At 39.7% G+C, this 22,449-nt stretch overlaps 1 protein-coding gene across 2 annotated transcripts in view; it reads right to left on the bottom strand.

Annotated features, from left to right (window-relative positions):
- The window catches only part of LOC114567096 (microtubule-associated tumor suppressor candidate 2 homolog), a 90,213-nt gene that overhangs the window by 12,738 nt on the left and 55,026 nt on the right, over positions 1-22,449 (bottom strand). For both annotated transcript variants that reach the window (XM_028596002.1, XM_028596012.1), the window contains exons 8-10: positions 14,239-14,357; positions 12,858-13,208; positions 5,917-5,983 (exon numbers count right to left, since the gene is read on the bottom strand). In XM_028596002.1, coding sequence (XP_028451803.1) covers positions 5,917-5,983; positions 12,858-13,208; positions 14,239-14,357 — 537 coding nt within the window. The remainder of the gene's footprint in view (positions 1-5,916; positions 5,984-12,857; positions 13,209-14,238; positions 14,358-22,449) is intronic.

Genomic DNA, 22,449 nt, shown 5'->3' with positions numbered 1-22,449 from the left:
TCAGTTGTTAAATCTGACTAATTTCGGTGGCCTGTGTGTGTAATTTTGACATCAACCGGAAGAAAAAGCCAGTTTTGAGTTTGCAGAGCGCCACCTCATGGAACTGGACCATAGACAGTATATAATGGACCAACAGACCCCGTTGCTCTGGACGGAGACCAGTGAAGGCTAGTAGAAGCACTTTTCCGGTGATGGCCAGCTTTACTGTGCAGCCTCCAACTGAGAGAGACAGTGTAAATGTGACGTGAGCAACGTGTCTGAAAGTTGTAAGTCTTCTGGTAGCTGTGCCGAGAGAAATCTCAATCATTTCCAATCTTACAGAGACGGAGAGTGTAGGTATATGTAAGGAGATAACATAAGCACAGGCTAATTATTGCTAACTAACATGCTAGTTAACATTAGTAATTAAACCTAAACAGCTAAGCTGAGCTTCTCCTGTACTATACGGTAATTCCTCTACTATGCGACACAATCGTTAGCCTATTTTTACAAAAACGTTTGCTACAGAGCCATAACGTGAGGTACAAGGTAATGGAGCCTTTTATACATTGTTGTGTTTCTTTATAAATAAACAGAGGACAAATAGAGTCTTTAAACGCTTCAGATGTAAAGTTATTCGCTGTCAAGTGGCGCCAAAATGAATGCTAGTCAGTGGAATGCTAATGGGAGGTGATGGCCAGGTAGCAACAAAATGGCGCCATAGGAGGTTTGAGTTCTGAAGCGAAGCTTACCCCCTAGTTCTGGACGCAATATTTTCTTTCCCACTATGGCCACGCCAAGACCGGCCCTTCAATAGCATTCACACACTACTATTGGCCAGGCGTCCATGCTTACATGTACAGGTCCTATCCCCTGACCAATCCCCTAACACTAACCTTAACCACTCAAGGTCAAATGCCTAACCCCAACCAATCGAGCTGCTTTGTAGGGCGGGTCTTGGCGTGGCCATAGTGGGATTCGTAATTTTGCGTACCGGACCGGAGGAAGAGTTACTCCTGTCATTCTTCCCATTCTTAGCCGCTCATGAATATGAGGAGACCTGGCATAACCCGGATATTCACTTAACCAGGGTTACTGCTGTGCATGTTTGGAATTATTGTAAAGCTCTCCAAAGAATATGTTTACAGCATTTCCTCTCTAACTGGGGCATTTTGGAACCGATTGGTGGGATTGTTGTGGACGAAGTACACACGGCGATACACTGGTAAAAGCAAATTACGTTAAACCATGTATTGAGCTAATTTTTAAATAGCTCACGTTACTGTATTGTGGTAACAGTTAACTTAATTTAATATTGTATATGGCATTTTCTTTTGCGGTGAGCACATTTTCCACCAAAACAAGTTCCTTCCTGAGACCGTTTTGCAGAACCACCGTCGCTGCGTACAAAGCCTAGCGCCGTCCAAGAAGATTGTTATTGGTTTAAAGAAATAGAATAACCCAAAGCATTTTTTTCTATCACAAAATGTATGTGTTGTGTAGCCACACCTTACTCCAGTACTGTGGATATAGATCTGGCAATGCAAGACTACTCAGTGTGTTATGTATTGGAAGAGCAGGGACCAGGGACATATGGATGCCATCACTTAAAAGGGTAAATTTAATCAAAACCCCTGTACACACACATTGACTGTGCCTGCAATAATAATAATGTTCTACCTTATATAACTGTGTGGTAACAACTGTCTGTAGCTGGGACAGTTGCTGTTTCCCTCTAAATGGAGCTCTATAGAGCAGTGAAAGCGCCTGTCACCACACTGATGGAGACACAAAGCCAACGACAGCTGAGCTTTAACACTAGTTTGCTCTCTATCACAGACTGGACAACACAAACTCTGTGTGTGCGTTGTGTGTGTGTGTTGTGTGTGTGTGTGTGTGTGTGTGTGTGTGTGTAACAGCAGGTGCTTGGCAGGGGGCGGTGTAATATGATGACATCTTTTGAGAAGAGACCCCTCTTCTTCTCCTAGTATAAAAATGTCTACCTGGGGGTCATTTGTGCAGTCATGAGGTGGTATGAGGGCTTTACTTTTTTTATTCAGATAAAATGAAAACATGAGGCAGTAAATGCAAGGAAACAAGGAAAACAGATCACAATCAAGAAAATGCACCTGAGATGTTTAGAAGAAAGCCAACGCATTTCAGGCCAGAGTATTTAGAACTATATTGTTGGATGCAGACACAAGAGAGCTATGATAAAACTAAACATTTGGTTATGCTGGTTTAAAGTCCCTCAGGAACTCATAGTTCTTTTATATGCAAACATTGATCACATAAGAAGCGATGTTACTGTAATCTGTTCACCTCAAGTCCTGACTCTTCCTAAGTGTAAACTTCCTATCAAACCCTTCTTCTAAAACATGCTGCATGTTTTAGAAGCACTGTTTGATTAGAGAATAATCTCATTTCAGGATTATCGAGACAAATTGAAAGCAGAGGAAGCAGGAATGCTGCTCTAACCTGATCCTAATAGTTGCAGCAGCAGTTGTGTTACAGTAACTCTACATTGTAAACCTTCACAGGAAAACAATTTAAACCATTTAAAATTATCCACTAAGGAGAGAGACAGGAACAGGTCTTTCCCGTTCAGTTTGACTTGGAGATTAACCCTATGAGGGTTTAACAGACAGAGTGTGTGTGTGTGTGTGTGTGTGTGTGTGTGTGTGTGTGTGTGTGGGTGTGACAGCAGGGGTCTATACATTGCTGACATTCCTCATCTCTGTGTGTAAAGAGAAGAGCCAAAGGTCAACGAAAAGAAAAGAAAAGATTATATTCACTGCTGCTCTGAATGATGAACAGGGGATGGTGAACAAAAAAAAAGGCTTTCAGGATATGCTCTTCTGTTGTGTGTTTGTATATATATATTTCTATGTGCATGTTTGTGTGCAGAAATGCATGCCTTAATGTTGCTATGTTAATACAATGCATTTGAGCACAAACTGTGTAAGTCTATCCAGTGAGTGTGTATGCATGTCCTTATGGTGTGTTAGCTTAACTGTGGGTGTGTGTGTGATCTTTTTTACCAATCTGGTAAAGACTGACTATTGTCATGATGCATATGCTAAGCTATCTGAGTACATACATACCAGTATCAGTTAGCATTTAGGACACAATGCTAATGTTATTTCCAGTGGATGTCAGAAAATGTCACCTAAGTGTTTGTGTTCAGATGCCCAAATAGAAACCTTAACCACATCTGTGAATTGAACAGATTGTGAATTGAGTCATAAGACAGTCTACATAAAGTTTGTGAGAAGATTAAAGTAAATTATTAATACAATATATTCACTTGCTCCATCTCCCCTGCCTGTAGACGCTTCCTTTTCTTTGTAAACACATTGTTTGTAATCATCAAGGTTGACCTCATGCATAGTCTCAATGACAGTTAATGGCTGACTTCCAAACGCTGCAAAACTATTGAGCAGCACACCTCTAACACACAGATACATAGACATCAAACTTTCTGAAAACTCCACAGCAGTGCAGGTGATATTCTGCAGCAAAACAAGCTGCAATGGGCACATTGCGCACCTTCAATTTACATCCATATAAGTGCTTGTATTTGGCACTGACATGCTCAGATTATTATTCTAAGTGTACAACAACATTATGAAAAGGATTCCTATATCGCTATACAGAAACAGCCCTAATATCGCTATTAGGGCTGTTTCTGGTTAAGCGAAAAGGATCTTACTCTTTAACAAAAAGGTTAGATTATTTCCATAATTTTGTCAGACACTTTCAATAATTATCTGAGCCTCAGTGGCAAAAATAGTGGTTTTGGTGGACGTACATTGACGGTGCGCATTTGCCCCATATGATTATATTGCAGCTTGTATCGCGGCTGCCGCTTACAGCTCAATATGGACCAATTCTAAAGATTTTTGTTCACATTAGTCAATTAGACACCAATGTATGGGAAAATTAGGTTAAAATTTGCTGAAATTACCCTTTAAGGAAAGAAAGAAAAAAACATCAATATAACAGCTGATTCCAAACTTTTGAACGCTATTGTATTTACTGTTTTGTGCTATGAAGCCATTTCTGTTCGTGCTGTAAAGCAACAAACTAGATTTCATTCAAAATCCTACCCAGTAGCACTGACAACGTGGAGACTGCTACAGGCTGTCAATTTCCTCGATTGTTTAAAGGTCCAATATGTAATATTTGTACTGTAATAAATCCAAAAATGACACCAATGCCTCATCAGATATTAAACATGTTAAACTGAAATACTATCTTTTCTGACAACAATGCTAATGTCAGTATTTTTTCTTTTTGAAATTTACATTCCTTGATGGAATTTATGTTTATGTTTTGATCGGTGTGTTGTTATCAACGGCCCAGTTTGACAGGCAGGCCGGGTTGCCAGATATACCTGTAAAAAACGTAAACCCAGCGCGCCACAGCTGTAACGGTAGTACAGCCATGAAAGCAGCAAACAAACAAACAAACAGGATCAACGGAGATAGATTCTACATGACATAAAAAAAGAAAACAGCATGTTTCTAACAGTTGCGTGACCAGAGACGTAACAACCCCCTGGTAAATATTGGAGATGTATTTGAAAGATGGAGACAGCTTAGATCCCAAAAGCACGCAGAGTTGGCTTATTTCCTCCTGAACAGGTAAGCATTAGCTTCAGGCTAATTTATCACAGCTACTAGGGATGGGCATTTTTTGTCATTTCAACATTTGTGTACTCACATTGAATTATATAGCTAGAGTACCCAAGTTATTTTAAGCCACGAGAGGGGGGGCTGTAAATCGGAAAGAGAGGACTGTGAGTTTGCAGTGTGTTTAGCGATTGTTGCCGTAATTCTAAGCCAATGAAGTGTGTTCCGTCGGCAAGGTAGTGGTATTTTTAGCGTTTCGTATTGTAATTCTAAGCCGAGGAAGTGTGCCTGACTGGCGTGGGGAGAGGACAATGAGGTTGTTGTGTTTTTAGCAGTTCATACTGTAATTTTAAGCCGAAAAAATGTGTCTGACAGTTGGTTACAGAGCTCCGCGTGAGCACGGGCTTTTGTGACTGTCAATATAGCCAGAATCTACCGTTAGCTACTCCGCTGTGCTGTGGAGTAATGTCTGGCTATGTGAGACTAGCATCTACCGTTAGCTACTCTGCTGTGCTGTGGAGTAATGTCTGGCTATGTGAGAGCATCTACCGTTAGCTACTCCTCTGTGCTGTGGAGTAATGTCTGGCTATGTGAGAAAAGCGTCTAGCAACATTGTTGTGAATGCTGCGGTCTCAGCCTGGCAACCTCCGTGAACTTCGAGTCTGGGCAGGAGGGGGCGGGGGAAACGAATCTCCAGTATTTTGGATTGGTAGTGCAGTAACTATTTTAACCGCTAGCTGCCAGTATTACATACAATATTACATATTGCACCTTTAACATGTTTATAGTAATTAAGCAATGTACCAAGATTGAAATCCTAACAAGTCATTGATGTTAATGTTAATGTATAATATAATAGTCCTCATGTGCACATAATAATCCCATGCAAACACCGGTGCACAGAGCATATGACATATATGTTGACAGGTTATGGCCTGTGCAGAGGCTTCTTTTGCTCTGAGCCTTTGCTAAGAATGAGGAGCAGCTGCACCTTAATATTACAACAGAAATATCACCAGGTTTTGAATGGCAATGACCTGTCCTTGATAGCTTTGTGTGTGTGTGTGTGTGTGTGTGTGTGGTGTGTGTGTGTGTGTGTGTGTGTGTGTCATATGCAAATGGAAGAGACTAAGAGAAAGAGAGAGCAAGAGAGAGAGAAAGAAAAAGAGAGAGTGAGAGAGTCAGAGAGAGAGAGAGAGAGAGAGAGAGAGAGAGAGAGAGAGGGCTATGAATTAGCAGTTGGTAGCATACAGTAGGATGGTGTGTGGATGTGTAGAAGGATCCTTCTCAAGCGTGTGCTTACCCAACTCCTCTCGGAGGTTTGCCAGTTCCAGCGACAACCCCTTCTTCTGCTTCAAAGCCTCCTCGCGCTGCACAAAAGAGAAGATGAAATTGAGGAATGCACACTGAGGCTGTGTCCAAAGTCATTCACTCTTTAGTACATACTATATAGACAGTGTGGAGGACTATATAGTTTGTTAGGTAGACTACTCATTTCTCTTATCCAGCCGCCATCTAAACAGTTAAACATGGATTGTACAATAATTTTTACCATGCATGTTGGGATGATTTCAGTACACTATCAAAAGTAAATAATTCTCACATATTAACTTTAGGACACTACAAAATGGTAAACACACAATATAGTGAACTATATAGTGAACAGTGAATGATTTTAGAATTTTTACTCACTCACTGATGTTAATGATTGTGATTACAGTAAAATATTTGTAACTGAGTTTCTTTTATTATTGTTCTATACTGCTCAATCACAACAGCAGCTGTAACTGACCTGGAAAAAGTAAAAAAAAAGAGCTTCCCAGTCAAATAACACTTTTAAGGTTAACACCTAAGAATCAACAAAAAACATCCTGAGGAAAACTGTAATTTCCAGTCCCTGCCCTAAAGGAACAGGAGCCCACTATAAGGTAACAATAATGTCTATCTCAATGTTATTTTTTTACATTTATAGAGACAGACATAAAGGAAAGCCCTTTATATACAATATTTTACAATCTACCACACACAACATAAGGCTGCCTAGACCAGAAAGCACACACTTGTAAACATGTGGACTAGCATAAACATGAACTTAATGAGTTAACCAAAGTGCACTGGTGCGCTCCAAAACAGAACATTATGATCCTATAGTCCCACATTTTTATAAATTACCAAAACATTCACTCTTACACACAGATAAAATAACAGCAGCTTCACAACAGGAGTACTGGAATTTACAACGGAAACCGAACATTTGTGCTCCTGCCTTCTTGCTTTCAAACACACAGACACACAGACACACACAGACACACACAGACACGCAGACACACACACACACACACATACACACAGCCATAAAGACCATCTGTTGTCTGAGGGGTCAGCAAAGTGAAAGAGCAGACAGAGACAGAGGCAGTGGAAAAAGAGAGCCAAAATGTACAAAGGTACAAAAGGTATTAGCTTGTAATAATGATCAAATGTTTCTGTGAAACAGTGAAAATGTAAACTCTGTAGTAATATGAGAGATTATTGGAGTAGTAAAAGAGAAGATGACGGTGGCATTGGTTTAATAGTTCATAACTTATCAATGGCATTCATGATCCAAATGAGACAGTGTCATGTTTTTCTAAAGATGGACTGAAACCAACAGCTAATGTGATCAATGTGTGAACCATAGTGGAAAGTACATGCAGCTAGATTCCTGTAAATCACAGCTCGGACTGAAAGACCAACACAAGTGAAGAGAAAGAAAAGAGCATCAGCAGATGCATGTAAAGCAGAACCCCATCTACAGCAGTAAACACACACCTTGCGTTTCTTCTTGCGGCGATGAGGGGTGGCCTTGCTGGGCTTTACATGTGCTTTGCTGGCCGTGGAGCCCATGTCTCGGTGAATGAAGACACACACACACTTCAAAAAATGTCTTTCTGTTCTTCCTCTCTCTCTCTCTAACCGATTCCCTACCTCTATCACCAGTGGACATCACAAACTGCAAAAACACACACACACACACACACACACACACACACTCTCTCTCTCTCTCTCTGCCCTCCTTCTAAATGGGACGCTCTCTTTCTCTGTTACTGACTCAGCCCCTTCAACTCCTCCCACTTTCTACCTGTTCACCACCCTGTCCTCCCCCCTCTTTCCATCTGTTTCTCCTCCTTCTGCCTTGATACTGTGTGTGACAGAGGAATGCAAGTTATTTCTGCACCACCTTCCTTTTTTTTTTTTTTATCTTTATACTTATCTCCCTTTCTCTTGTTCCCCATCACAAGAGAAACACATAAAAAACTGGTGTATCTGCATTTACCTCATGCCTCTCTTATCTTTAATCATATCTTTTCTTACTTTCTACTTCTTTGTCCTCTGTATATTTAAAGTTTGCATTAAAAATAACTTACATTAAATTCAGGATAGAACTTGAACATGTTGTCTTGCTCTCAAAGTACACCACAAAATCCTGTCGATGTTTTAAGATTATTTTTTTGGGCTTTTATTGCCTTTATTTATAGGACAGATTAAGTCTTTAAGGCTGCAGGTCGGAACCAAACCCGCGGCCGCTGCAACAAGGACTGAGCTTCTGTACATAGGGCACATGCTCAACCAGGTGAGCTTTCCCAGGGGGTTATCGACACTCTTAAAAGGGGATTTGTCATTTTTAACTTAACTTTTATTGTATGTCTTATTTGGTTTTAAAACTGTCTACATTTACATCAACATATACTAAATGTAACCAGGAAAAGTGGAAATGGCAAATCAAAACAAAAAACATCTGGCATCCATAAATAATCCATGAATTAACTTAAGACACTTTCTTGCTTTGGAGGCATTTCAATTACACTTCAATAGTTTCTGGGTATTAAAGTCCTTTTAGACTCACAATGCCAGACCTTCCTCTATAGCGCTGCGGAAGAGGGTCTGGCTAGTCCATACAGCATTCTGGGATGGGAGAGAAACATGCTCTGGTTTATTGACATTTCTTTAAACCAATCACAATTGTTTTGGGTGGCGCTAAACCGTGCTCAGCAAAACAACAAAATAGCCTCGGGATGGAACTTGTTTTTTGTGGAACGTTCAATGGTTGTTTTTAGTTGTGTAACAGAAAACTCAGATTGGACAGGTAGTCTAGCTAACTGTCTGGATTTATCTGAGAAGCAGTTAACCATAGTCCTTATAAATCCACCAGAGTTTAAAATTCCAACACAAAGAAAGCGGAAGGAAACAGACATTGTCCAAAAAGACATCATCCGGCGAAATTTCCAACGTCACCGGAGCAATCCCGGAAGTGGAACGTCGTGGATATAGACTATAGTCCTTTGTTTAGACCTCTTTCAGCCATCAGTGGTTGCCAACATATGAAATGGCTGCACTGTTGCACAAAACAGATAAAGAAGTTGTACTGAAAACGTTATACCAGTATGCTTTTCAGAGTGGCGTATAAAGATAACCCCACCCACACAAACTTAAGCCCCAATCCCTTTCACTAAACCAAACACCCTCAGCCCACCCCCAGGGAAAAGTAGCTCTGCATCAAGTGTGCAGTTTATTCTCACCAGTCACCTTTCAAGTGTGTAGGGCAGATTAGATAGCATTGGTATTCATGCTTTAGATAAAAACACACATTATCTCAGACACGCATATCAAAAGCTTCAGGGCTTTGACTGCAGCTGCTGCATTCCTCCACTCCTCCCTCCCTTCTATTTATCACTCCCCCTTCACCTCCACTTTCCACGAGGCCATCCATCTAATCAATAATCCAGTCAGGAAGGCTACTGCACTGTAAACCTCTGAAAGCTCTCTCAGCTGATCTTTACATGTTACAATCCCACACTTGCTGGAGAATATAGCCACAGTAATTCAGCATTTATCCTAATAAACAAAACCATTTTAATCCAGCCTGATTCAAAAAGCCGATGCTGAGAGTTGTGTAACAGTTAATAATCACACACACACACACACACACACACACACACACACACACACACACACACACACACACAGTATGTGTGCAAGTTAGTACTGCTGATAACAGGTTACTCAACAGATAATGAGCTTCTTTCCCTCAGAGAGAGACATGCAAGTGTATGTGTGTGTGTGTGTGTGTGTGTGTGTGTGTGTGTGTGTGTGCTTGTAAAAACCCCTGAGGCCTCGCTGACTGAAGGCATTAGTTATTAGCTATTCTGCCTGTGCTTCCCCAGCAGCCCCTTCACCACAAAAAAACATGACAATTCAACCAGACAGCACCAAAGAGAAGAGAATAAAGAATGAAGTTTTAAAGTGACAACAGATCTATCCAAAGTGCTAAGTTCATATACATACAAACACAAACAATCACACGCATGAGGAAACCGGTCTAATGAAGGGTTTTGCACACTGGATAAGGTGTGCCCAGCTAATGATAGTTATTGTGGCTAAACCAAAAAGACTTTAGTAATTAAGTGTGTTTGTGTGCATTCATTTTAATTTCCCATGCCATTATGATGTGCAAATACAACATCACTAGTCTCAGTAATCATACAGCAAATATTTACTGAGCAGCCTATCTATGTCCGGGACTCTGTGATTGATGCATCCTGGTGCCTGAATAGGCCAATCAAAAGTCTTTAACTCATGAGAAACCATCCCACTACAATATAACTGACTTCATGTTTAACCCCCTAACAAAAGGGTATGCAGTCTTACGGTGGTATCAAAACCTACATATCTTTTATTGGATTTATTACACACGCACACACACACACGCACACACAGATTCATTAGCACATCAGTGTCACGCAGCAGCATAATATTCCTAAATAAAAAAACAACACTTTATATTACCAACAACTGTGAGTAATATTTTAATTATAGGCTGTGGATGCTTTGCTCTAATTTGCCAAAGGGGAAGGATGGTGTGCAGATAACTAATAGTTTCCCCTCATTTACCCTCTTGAAGCTGCACTAGACCATATTGTATACATGAACAAACACATCCACTTTATCTGCCTTTAAAGTAAAGTGGTGTGGTGCTACAGCAGAAGAAAGGGACCCATCCCCACTAAGTGATGCTGTAGATCCACCCTATTTACCAGAAACAGTATTATTATTTGTGGGGGAAATCCCACTAACAGCAGGTACAATACAGGCTGTACCCAAAATATTCTCATTGAACAGCAGAGCAAGTTCCATTCAGAGAAAACTTAATTCAAAAATTAAAGCTGCAAGCAGCGTTGGACGGGCCCTCGCTCCTCTGCGTGTGTCGGGGTTACTGGCGGACGCCGCTCCTTGCGACCGTGCATTTGCACGGCACTCAGACACTGCAAATTGTCACCAATGAAAAATGAACTCCCTGCTGAGTTCAATGATACCTCACAAAAGAATCTACGTCATACAGTTCATTAGCTGACATTAAAGGGGGCGTGGCTTAAGCATATGGGGCAGGGGGAAAACCCTCACCAATTAAAAAGGAACTCTTTGCTGAGTTCAATGATACCTCACACAATAGTCTACATCAAACGGGTCATTTGTTATAAAAAGGGGTGTGGCTAAATAATAGGGGGCAGGCCAAACCATCACCAATGAAGAAGGAACTCTGCTGAGTTCAATGATACCTCACACAAGACTCTACCTTAAACGGTTCAAAAGCCATAAAAGGGGGCTAAGTACATGGCCGTGGTTAAAGTAGGTGCTCAGAATCACATGTAGACCACACATATAAGTTTCATGTAAATCGGATGATGTTTGTCATATAAGGCGGATTTCCTGTTACCAGCGGGGGGCGCTATGACCAAAATTCAATTTTGCCCTGTAGATGTCCTCAAGACTGGACCCTTGTCAAACTTGAGAAATTTCGGGCAGATATGATATGATGAGATGATACACTAAAGTTACAACAACTACTTTGTTCATCGATAAATGTTAAAAAGGGCCGCCACACCGTTTGACGAAATTTTTTTCTTTTAAGAACTTTTCATCATTGAGGTCTTTAGATGAACCAGACCAAATTTGAAGTTGATCGGATGAAATCTCTAGGAGGAGTTCGTTAAAGTCTAGCACCTTGACTTTTAGGTCTACATCCTGTTGCCACTAGGGGGCGCTATGACTTTGAGCCAATATCGGCATGTAGATGTCGTCGGGGTTGGACTCTTATGAATCCTGAAAAGTTTCGAGCCAATTGGACACTTGAGTTACACCCACTTCCTGTTTCGACGGCAAAACGCACAAAATGGCCACCCCGCCACAGCCATGCCCTATGACGCAAAGTTTTTCTTTGAATAACTTTTCATCGTTAACGTCAATTTTTTTTCTTTGTAGGGGCGCTAGCGAGCCATTTTTGTGCGCCTATTCCCGAAACCCTTAAAATACGTACGTATTTAATAGGTACGTATTTAAAGGGTATTTATAAAATACGTATGTTAAGCACCTCAAAAAGGTGATTCATTTGCCATAATAATAATAATAATTCCTTCAGTTTCAATAGGGCCTTCGCAGCTGTCAGCGCTCTGGCCCTAATAAGACTGAACCTACTGTACAGCCACATTAGACAAAAAGACATTTTTTATATTCTAAATATTAAGACGTAAACAATCGTGCTTCCTGGAAGCCAAGTGAGAAATGACATAAACAATGAGCACAATTTTTTGAAAGCTGACATAGGTCACAGTTAAGATCAAAATGATTTTGGAGGCACTACCTAACAAAATGAGAGGTTGTATATTTGTGTGCAAACCAGACATGCTTAGACAGGACAGTGAATACTGTAGCTGTCCAGATACTAATGTTAGCTAACTCTATGCTAGCTAACAAGCTGAGTGGAGTCACTGTTGTCTTTAACAAAGTCTTACAACATTCATAGTGTTAACCTCTCATTATCCCCAATATGTCAAATCTAGATTTTACAAATCATATCTGTCATGGGAGGTAGGAACTCCATTGTTTTCTTTCATCAAAGAAAGTCCCTGTCTGGCAATATTTGCAGTGTGGGCTGATTCCTGCGTGGCCTTTCTTGCCAACACTCCTGAAAACTGCATTTATAGTACTTCTTCAAGCTTTCCTAAATACCAAAACATTATCACCAACATCAGCAGTGGTTTGTCAAACAACCATACAGTGTGCTCCTTCTCTGTATTATTTAAAATTGAGGCTAATATAACGATGTGTAAAACATTTGTCACACCCTCTGTTTTTAATGCAGTGAAAAAAAAACAGCAGGTAGTTTGAGTATATGCTCAATGCTTTGTAAACATAGAAATAAGTCAGTACCTCAGTGAAGAGATGCTGGATGACTGTAGCCAGAGCCTCCACTCTCTTATTCCCCTGGACGAGCATATTTCTCAGCTGGTTGATGGCCTGGTTCTTCTTCTCTGCCTGCTCTTTCTGGTTCTGGTTCTGTTTAGCAGTGACCATCCGGTCTGCCACAACAGTCCCGGCTGTGCCAGGCTTGGATGCATTATGTAGGCGGGATCCTGTTTTGGGGCTGGATCTTGACCCGGTTTTGGCTTTAAATCCAAGACCAGATGCTCCAGTGGTGCCTGACCCAGTGTTGGTGGTGTCTGTTTCTGGCACTTGGACAACTGCTGCCACTGCTGCATTAGCATTCACCACCTCTGGTACCTAGCAATAAAAAACAACATACACAATTTTAGGGAAAGATTTTAGCTCAATAGGTAAAAAAAAACACCTCAAATGTTTAAAAGTCTTAAAAGACTTGAGTCCAAACACTAGCAATTAGTAAAGAAGAGTCACCGTTTTAAAATGTTGAATCACATTAAAGAGATAAAGTCTTCCTAACTCTTTTGTTAACATGAGAAGATGACACATGAAACAGGAATTCTTAGAACAAGTAGACAAACTCCAAGTGCAGAAACACCACAGATATAAAGATCTTGTGGATTACCACTGTAGTAGCCAAAAAAGCCGTTTTTGTGTATATTTAAAGAACAATAGTTATTATTTTAAGACTTCCCATATTTTGGTTATAGTTCTGATCCACTGATTTTGATTGACAGTTAGGCCACTGATTGGCAAATCGGCCACACCATAGTAATTGTGGGTATGGTATAATTGATAAAGGGAAGTTGGAAACACGGGTGGAGGGTTTTTTGGAAGTCCTAGCTTTAGTTGAGACCAAACAGTTTTTTAACCACCATCTAGTCATCTTGTTTCATCTTATTTGATATAATTTAAGAAACCATCAGTATTGTTTATTTTCTCTGATTCACACACATGCAACATTAGCCTACAACGTTTTGGTAGGATCATAAAGATTTATTTCTATAGGTAGGATATTTGTGTTGAATTATTATTCCTGGATCAACAACAAAGAAACAAAGGTGCACTGACTCTGATGAAGATGTAATCTTACATCGAAACATTAGTCACTGTTATGCACCTTAATAAATAAAACCATCAAGTAAGAAGACAACTGTGTTGCATCGGCAATTTTTTGCTATTTTGTGCTGTTGTGTCCTGCCTTGGCTGCACCAGATTGTTGTGGTCTGCAGAAGCGCAGAGAACTTTTTTCAGAACCTTTTTTTTTCTCAATCAGATCTTGCTAAGTAATGGTCACTGATGTAGTATCTTGCCCATGACTGAGCTGAATTTGCATCTTAAAGCTCAAAACCTAAAAAAGAAAAGGACATACCAGGTCAGGTGGAGGTTGGTGCTTTTTCTGGCTGTTTCCTCCTCCAGGTGCTACTACCTGTGAGCTGCTGTTGGTGTTTGTTGGTCTTGCTGGCGCCTCCCGAGGCTTGTTTTTGTCCACTGCAAGAGAACGGCGACCTCTTAGTGTGTGGGTGGAAGGTGCAACATTCAACATGGTATCCACTTACTCCCAAAACACACAGAATACTCACTCAGCCAAAGTGTAAAGTATCAACCACAGCAGGGTCTGAGCTAAAACTACAAACTCTTTCATCCTCTGAATAGAATAACAACGGATGTGTGAAAAGTAAACTTAAGAAAACAGAAGAAGCAAATCAACACATGCACATATGGGTCAATCTGGGGTCTAAACACAACCACCACAACACCCAAACACAGAAAAATAAAAATCCTGCCCCCACACACACACACTCGTCTCGTACATTTGCTTTCATCTGTTAAATGAGAATACGCCCTGACTGGTCAAGGCTGACACAGATGCATCATGGGATTGTGTGGTAATGATGGCCAGTGTGTGTGTGTGTGTGTGTGTGTGAGAGATGGGCCATGGGTGTGCATTAAGGAATGCATTACCAGAGACAACGCAATTAAAGAGACAGAGAGACATTTCTCTTTCTCTCTCTCAATTCAAAGGGGCTTTATCGGCATAGAATCTTCAATAACGATTCTGACAAAGCATCAAACTCTCTCTCTCTCTCTCTCTCTCTCTCTCTCTCTCTCTCTCTCTCTCTCCATTAATGTCCAAATTACATTATTGCTAAAGCTAAATTATATATTATATATTATTATTATTAATTATTATTATTATTATTATTAAAGAATTCGATTTTATACAAGGCACATATTGTAACAGACAACATACTTTGCAGCTAAAATTGCACATTGATTTTTCTCTCTATATATATATTATATATATTATTATTTTCAAAGAAAACCTCTCTGAAATCCTTATATTTCTCACAGTATCAAAGTGAGATTTTATCTCAATCTCTCTTTTATGACAAAGTGATAGTGAAGTGGCCTAATGCTACAAAGAAAGTCAGCACGGTGGTGACTACTACCACCACTGTCAGTAATCAAATATTTGACAGATGTCACAGACTGACAATCATCAAAAATCACACTTATAGAGAGAGCTACAATGGAGGCTCTCCTCAGCCACCGACAGCTGGGCTTCCTCCCAAATCACACTTGCTAAAAAGACATGAGGTGTAAAAAGCCTCTAAATAATTCAATATGAACCAGCAGACTGTTGATATCACAGAGGTTTCCTATGCAGACATGCAGCCTTTGGGCCAATACAACCTGCAGGATGAGTGTTGTGGTGTTGTCTGGAATTTTATGCTTTGAAGATGAATATTATTTCTGAGTCCTGGGACTAATTGAAATATAATTTTCATCAAGTGCCAAATGCAATTAGTCTTAGCTGAAACTGTCACTGACTGACTGAGATTTCAATCGAGAGAATCACTGGGTACAAGTCATGTTTTATCCTTATTAAGTTAAAAAATGATTAACCCAATTTAAAATCTAATCCAAATTCTACTGAACTCAAATAAATAGGCCTGTATGCTGTAAGTCAGTTTGCTGGCTCAGACTCAGGTCCCGAGGCTAGTAGTGACTTCCTTAAAGATACTGCCACCTACTGGCAGCAGAACATGCTCAACCAGAGCTGTCATCAGAGCACGTGGTAAGGAACAAAAAAGGTTGAACATAATTTAAAATGGATTGGACTGCTAAACACTTCAGAATGACAGCGATTAGAGGGAAGAGAAAATCGTTAGCGCACACTGACATTTGAGCAACAGTTGAATTAAAAGCTGACTCGCTTTAAATCAATGAGTCACCTTCAGCAGCAGCTAACATCAAGGTAAACATCACTCTAAAGTATATTAACCTGCTGCTGCTTTCTTACAGTCAGACACTAAAGGGCAAGCAGGAGACATGACACTTCCTTTGTGTGTATGTTTGACTTTGTACTACCCTTAACTTCAATTACAACAACCCACAGCTTGATAAATCATACTGCGAACACTAAAGCTCCGGAATCATCATTAAAACACAGCAGGTGTGTTTCACTTTCACCTGATCAATGTTCAGATCTGATAAATATTTACCATCTCAACACCAATATCAGCAGGACACATCGCTCTGATCAATAATTCAGTGTAGGGAAAATAATGGTGGGTGTAGGAATATGAAGGAGACTCGGAGGTGAAACATCTTATATTAATGTATGCCTCATATGAAATTGCACACATTGGATAAACAGTCAAAATAATATTGCATAATAACTGTGCCTTTTAGATGTTCACTGTTTAAAACAGAAAATCAGTTTCTCCGACATACAGGTGTCCAACCTGGTCACATGAAAATAGCAGTTTTTTACTGTGTCACAGAGCCAAAATTCACATGAGAGCTGGATAGAAACACACGTACAGACAGTCTCATCCAGGTTTATATAAGCTGTAAACATACTGCAGACCAGTTGAACACTGATATGTATTGTGAATGTATTGTATTAGTGAAAATAAATGCTGTTGTGCTGGATGCAATGCTGCCACAATGATTATTGCAAGTTAGTGTGAGAGGGATACAGTACACTGACACTAAAACAGACTGCACATTATACACACACACACACACACACACACACACACACACACACACACACACACACACACACACACACACAGAGTTATACTTTTATGTTCATTATGTGTTCATTATGTTTATATTCCTATGCTTTTATGAATTACGATGAAGGGGAAGATACTCATTTACCAACAGTCTGTTTAAACTAACATCAAAATGTAAAAAATCCTCATTCTCAACATCCACATCCTCCACATTGTACACTTACTGTAACACTGTTGTATACCTTGACACTGTCCAATGCTGTCACTGCTTTAAATTGGACAGCAAGTGCATTATATTTAGGGGTGTCACGATTCTTCATTCTTCGATTTGACTTTTGATTTTAATGTCACAATTCGCTTCCATTTCGATTCAAACATTTTCTTTCCAGCAGGCTTGACCTTTTGTTGCTTGTTTCCATAAGTAAATAACGGGGAAGGCAAAATGTTGCCACACTGGTAACTTCAGGGAAGCAGGAGGATTTTCCAGTCATGTTGTTTCTCCGTCATCCCGACTCCGGACAGTGGTCATGGTGTCTGGAAAAGGGCAGCTGCAGGCTACTGCTAAGCTTACGTTACCCTGTGTCTTTAGCTGCATGCTACCAGCTGGTAAGCTATCCTGTTGTTTTGTTTTTCTCCGGATGTGCGCCAGTAGGCAGAGGTGGAGAGAGAAAAAATACTGGGGGAATCGACGATTTTAGATACATCTTTCAATTTATCTAATTGTGACACCCTAATTACAAGGTTCCACTTCTGTTTGCCACAGATGAAAGAATAAAATATGCCAAACACTGAATGACAATAAACACCTTGGATAATGTGTTGCTCTATTCTGTCCTATAATTAGTGAAATGCAAAATTATCCAATGCTGGGATGAGTATTTCCTTTTCTCTGCGTTTAAAGTACTTGTTTTAAAATCAACAAAACAAGTTTTAGGAGAAAAAACTATCATGAAAACTCCAGTGACATAAGTAAACGTTCATAATGGATATAAGTGCTCTACACATATTTGTTTCATTTCTGTCTTCAATTGAAAGTTGCAGAATAAAAGTAAGGTATGAATTAATATGATGTGAATCTGACACTTGCAAGGCTGAATTACAGTTGATAAAACAGTAAGAGTTTGTGTGTGTGTGTGTGTGTGTGTGTGTGCGCGGCGTGTGCGTGCGCATGCGTGCGTGCGTGTTAGATGATGATTTGTACCTGGAATCTGCCAGGCAGTCATGCAGAGCTGCTGAGCCCAGACTGAGAGGGAAACAAGACTGTTAGCATGCACATCACGTCACAGAAGTAAATCCTTGCTGTGTCATGAGAATCTCCTTCAGTACACATTAAGATGACCTCCACTTCATAACACATGATAAAATAGAGAATCATCATATGAATTGTTGGAGCTGCATAATAAATGTTGGCTGTTTTTTTTTTTTTTAAATGCTGAGTTTCAATATTGGTCTATAGTTATATGATAATGTGATGTATTTAAAATGTTGGAATATGTCGGCCATCTTATTTGTACCAGTCTCATGATCACTCAGCAGGAGGACCGTCTGCTGTGTGTTTACTCAGAACATCAGTTACCAGTACGGAAAAACTGGTGAGGGACTGGAGTTGGGGAATAGAAAAATGAAAAAGGTGGAGGAGGAGGAGGAGGAGGAGGAGGAGTAGTGGGGGCTTTGTGTCCAGTTGTTGCACAACTACATCAACTGTGTCATGTCATCTCTATAAAATAGCTGTATTGTGTTCAATCGCCTGTTAAATTACTGTACTTTCATGAAAAAGTTGACAAAGCTTCCTGAACAAGTTTCTTCACTTGTGTGGAAGTGTTCATCTAACCACACATATGACTAATACACAGTTTTGGCAGATTGCCATGTTGTGTGATGGGGATGACACCAAATCCCATTTTAGATTTCTAGTCTACGGTCAAACAGGATGAAATCAACTCAAATTATAATTTTTAACAGATCACAGAGTCAACACTCATCCTAACAGTAGAGCTGGCTCTGGGTGACATGTTGTGGGCCTATCTTTCATAAACTCCCTCATTAAAACAGACAAACCCCCCATAAACAGAGCCAGTGGAGACAGACAACTGAGTTTACTGTGCGGCCACATGATGCTGAACACAGACTCAGACAGATTAGGGTGGGATTATTCTGTATGTGTGTTTGCAAGACAAAGAAGTGTGCCAGCAAAGCAGGGAAAACAGGGACAGCTCACCACACATACACTACAGGTAGTTGTAGAAACCCTAATCTCCTTAATCTGCTATATTCACATTATTCAAATGGATACAATCTTATCCCACTTTATGAAGAGGCACAGGGCTTGACTTTTTGAGGCACTTGTCCTTTGGACAAGTACATTTACGTCTCACTTGTCCATGAACAAAAGTCACTTGTCTAGGTAAAGAGTTATCATTTTATCATTTTTTTTGTGTTTTGCTAATGCAGAATTTGAACAAACCATTGAAAGCATCCAAACACTATCAGTTAATGCTGATAGTGTTTGGATGCTTTCAATGACAGTAGAAACAAAAGTGTCCCAAGAATAGATTTCCCATTCAACAAGAAAAAAGGATCTCCAAACTCCCTAATACAAACTTTGCATGCCAGTGTGCAGAAGTTAATATACTGACATTCTAAGTGAATATTTTAAAGTTTTTCATTACTTTCAGATTCCTAGTCAATATTCTAAGTTACTAAGTCAATATATTGAGATACTTTGAGATATTGAGTCAATATATTGAGATTGTAAGTCAATATTTTAAATGTTCTCATTGCTTTGAGATTCTTAGTCAATATTCTGAGTTACTAAATTAATATATTGAGCTGCTCCCACCGCAACCCGACACCGGATAAGCGGACGAAGATGGATGGATGGATGGATATATTGAGCTACTGATCCAATATTTTGAGCTATTAAGTCAATATATTGAGATACTAAGTCAGCATTTGGAGATAAATCAATATATTGAGATACTAAGCCAATATATTGAGATTATAAATCAATATTTTAAATGTTCTCATTACTTTGAGATTCTTAGTTTATATTCTGAGATACTAAGTCAATATTTTGATCAGAAGTAGTGGTGACTTGAACTTATACTATATCTAAAATAATTTTGTAGACATAACTACAAAATTAAATTTAGTAGATTTTGCCACTAAATGTTTTTTTTATACAATTTCACTTTCTACCCAGCAGAGGCTGATTTACCAAGGGATCCTTTAAAGGTGCCCTGTCACACGTATTTCATTACTTTGTGGTAATGTCTGAAGTTCTTCCATGAACTCTAACATTTTTTAAGCTAATGAATAGTAATGAGCTCAGGCAATATGATGTCAGACTGACCAGCTTTTGTAATTGGCCTGATTTCTCTGCTTATTTCTTTCCAGTGGCTAGAGCTGACAAGGTTGCAGGTTGAGGAGGTTGCAGTTCATTTACACATTCACAACATAAAACAAACACATATGGACCTAACATATTTCAAAAAATGCACCTCTAAAAGGTGTAGCTACTTTACAGTTGATTTATAGCTGATATTTTATCCGGCAAGTCGCAGAGCTGAAGTTTTACAATAACTGACAAACGAGCAGGAGTAGTAACGCTACGAGGCAGAGAGCCGCTAAATGAGTCAAATTTTTACTTCATGCTTCATCCACACAACGCACACTGCTATTTCCACGAGTGACAACAGTATTCGGCTCGTTTTCTGTGAACGATGTGGCGAGGAGGTAACGTTAAGGTGGAGTTAGCAAGCTAATGTTAGCCAACTAACACCAGCTGGCTCGCCATGCTTTCATGCTGCATTGCTTACAGAGAATGAGATGAACAGCGGGCTGGGTCTAACGGTAGCGGTCCGCTGACCTGCTGATTGTGGGAAAAAAAAATGTATTTGTTGCAAACCGGTAACATAGACGTAATGAGTGGCACATAATGTGAAGTAACATGGCATTTTATTTTGTTTGAGTATTAACTTGTCCGGTGGGGCAAGTCAATTTCTCTTCCACTTGCCCTACAAAAAATCCACTTGTGCCAGACAAGTGGACAAGCCTTAATGTCGAGCCCTGAGGCTGGTTCCAACAGAGCCTCGATTAGGATGTAGATTGGTGATTTGAATTTAGATCGGATTTGCCCTTTGACTTCCCTGGCTTGGATTTTTCCCAGAGCTTAAATTGCCATCCTATAATGAACCACATTAAGTATATAAACCTGTTCGTATACTTTAAACTAAGATGATAAAATATTGAACACATAACCATAATGGTGTTGTTGGGGATTGTTGGGGGTTAATAAGGAGGGCCAAAGTGTGAACTGTGAAAAAACATGCACTGATTTAGTTTTTTTTTAGGATGCACAAATCATCTGTCCACTGATGGGCATGGTTGCTTCAGGTTGTCTTGAGGAACGTAAATGTGCAAACATAGCAAGTAATGAAAGACTGCAGGGCTGGAAACATCAGGAGTTTACTAATGATCTGCTATCACGTACAGAAACAAGTGTGCAGAGTGCAGTGTTTCCTCTATGTTGATTTGACCGTGGCGGCCCCCCACGGCAACATTTCTTCCCCCCACGGTATCAGAAATAGGGCTGCATTGTTAGAGTGCATGTTGGAGAATAGCGCGGACACACAAGGATAACTAGCCAGTTGAGATTGTGGGTGTACATCCTTGAGAACTGTAAGACGTATAACTTATGTTGTCAATTCATTTTAAGCCTGGTCTTGCAAATTTAAATTAAGACCTGCCCCCACTGCTAAAAAAAGGAAACACTGGAGAGTCAATGTTTGCAAGTGTAATACTGTATGTCCACTTTTTGTCATTTGTCAATCATGTCACCTAGTGTAATGACAGAAAGACGGACGGCTTTATGTTTTTACCCTCGGTCCACATGTGTCAGATCAATCAGTTCTATAAAAAGATTGTGAAGGCAGTAGAGACAGAAAACCTTCAGTAGAGGCACTGACCACAGACAAACAGATGGACCTAACTGCGTATACTGCGACCTAAAGTATATTTATGCAAATAATCATACACTGAATTTTAAAAAGGCTGCAAAAAGAGGCAATTTTGAGTATGTTTGTATGATGTATTGTTACTGGTGGTAGAAGATAAGTGCTACAAGTAGTGATTGAATGTTCTCAGGTTTTAAAACGTGTCTACTGCAATTTCTAGCAAAGTCAAACCTGCTATTGCCGCCATGGGTGGTGTTTATTAATGAAGTCGCAGCCTTCAAATAAAAACAAAAAATGTACAATGCCAATACATCTGCATTGAAAATAAAATACAAATAATGAAATGTCACTGCTACAGAAACCCCAAATTACACAAACTTGAGTATTACACTTCAGTATAACACTTTCAGAGATAAAGTAGGCTACTTGCTGTACCTGAACATGGGGGTTAGATATATTGTAGGCCTATACCAAAACTACACTGATAGTGTTAGTTACTATATACAATAACAACTATTCAAATATAATGTAAATGTATATAATATGTGCTGCTTTGTGTTAAAGAATTAGCATTGAATAACCTATTTAATATTTTGT

The sequence above is a fragment of the Perca flavescens genome, chromosome 2 (assembly GCF_004354835.1).
Source record: "Perca flavescens isolate YP-PL-M2 chromosome 2, PFLA_1.0, whole genome shotgun sequence".
Taxonomy (NCBI): Eukaryota; Metazoa; Chordata; class Actinopteri; order Perciformes; family Percidae; genus Perca; species Perca flavescens.
Note: the sequence above shows the minus strand (reverse complement) of the source record. Positions and strands in the feature narration are given on the sequence as shown.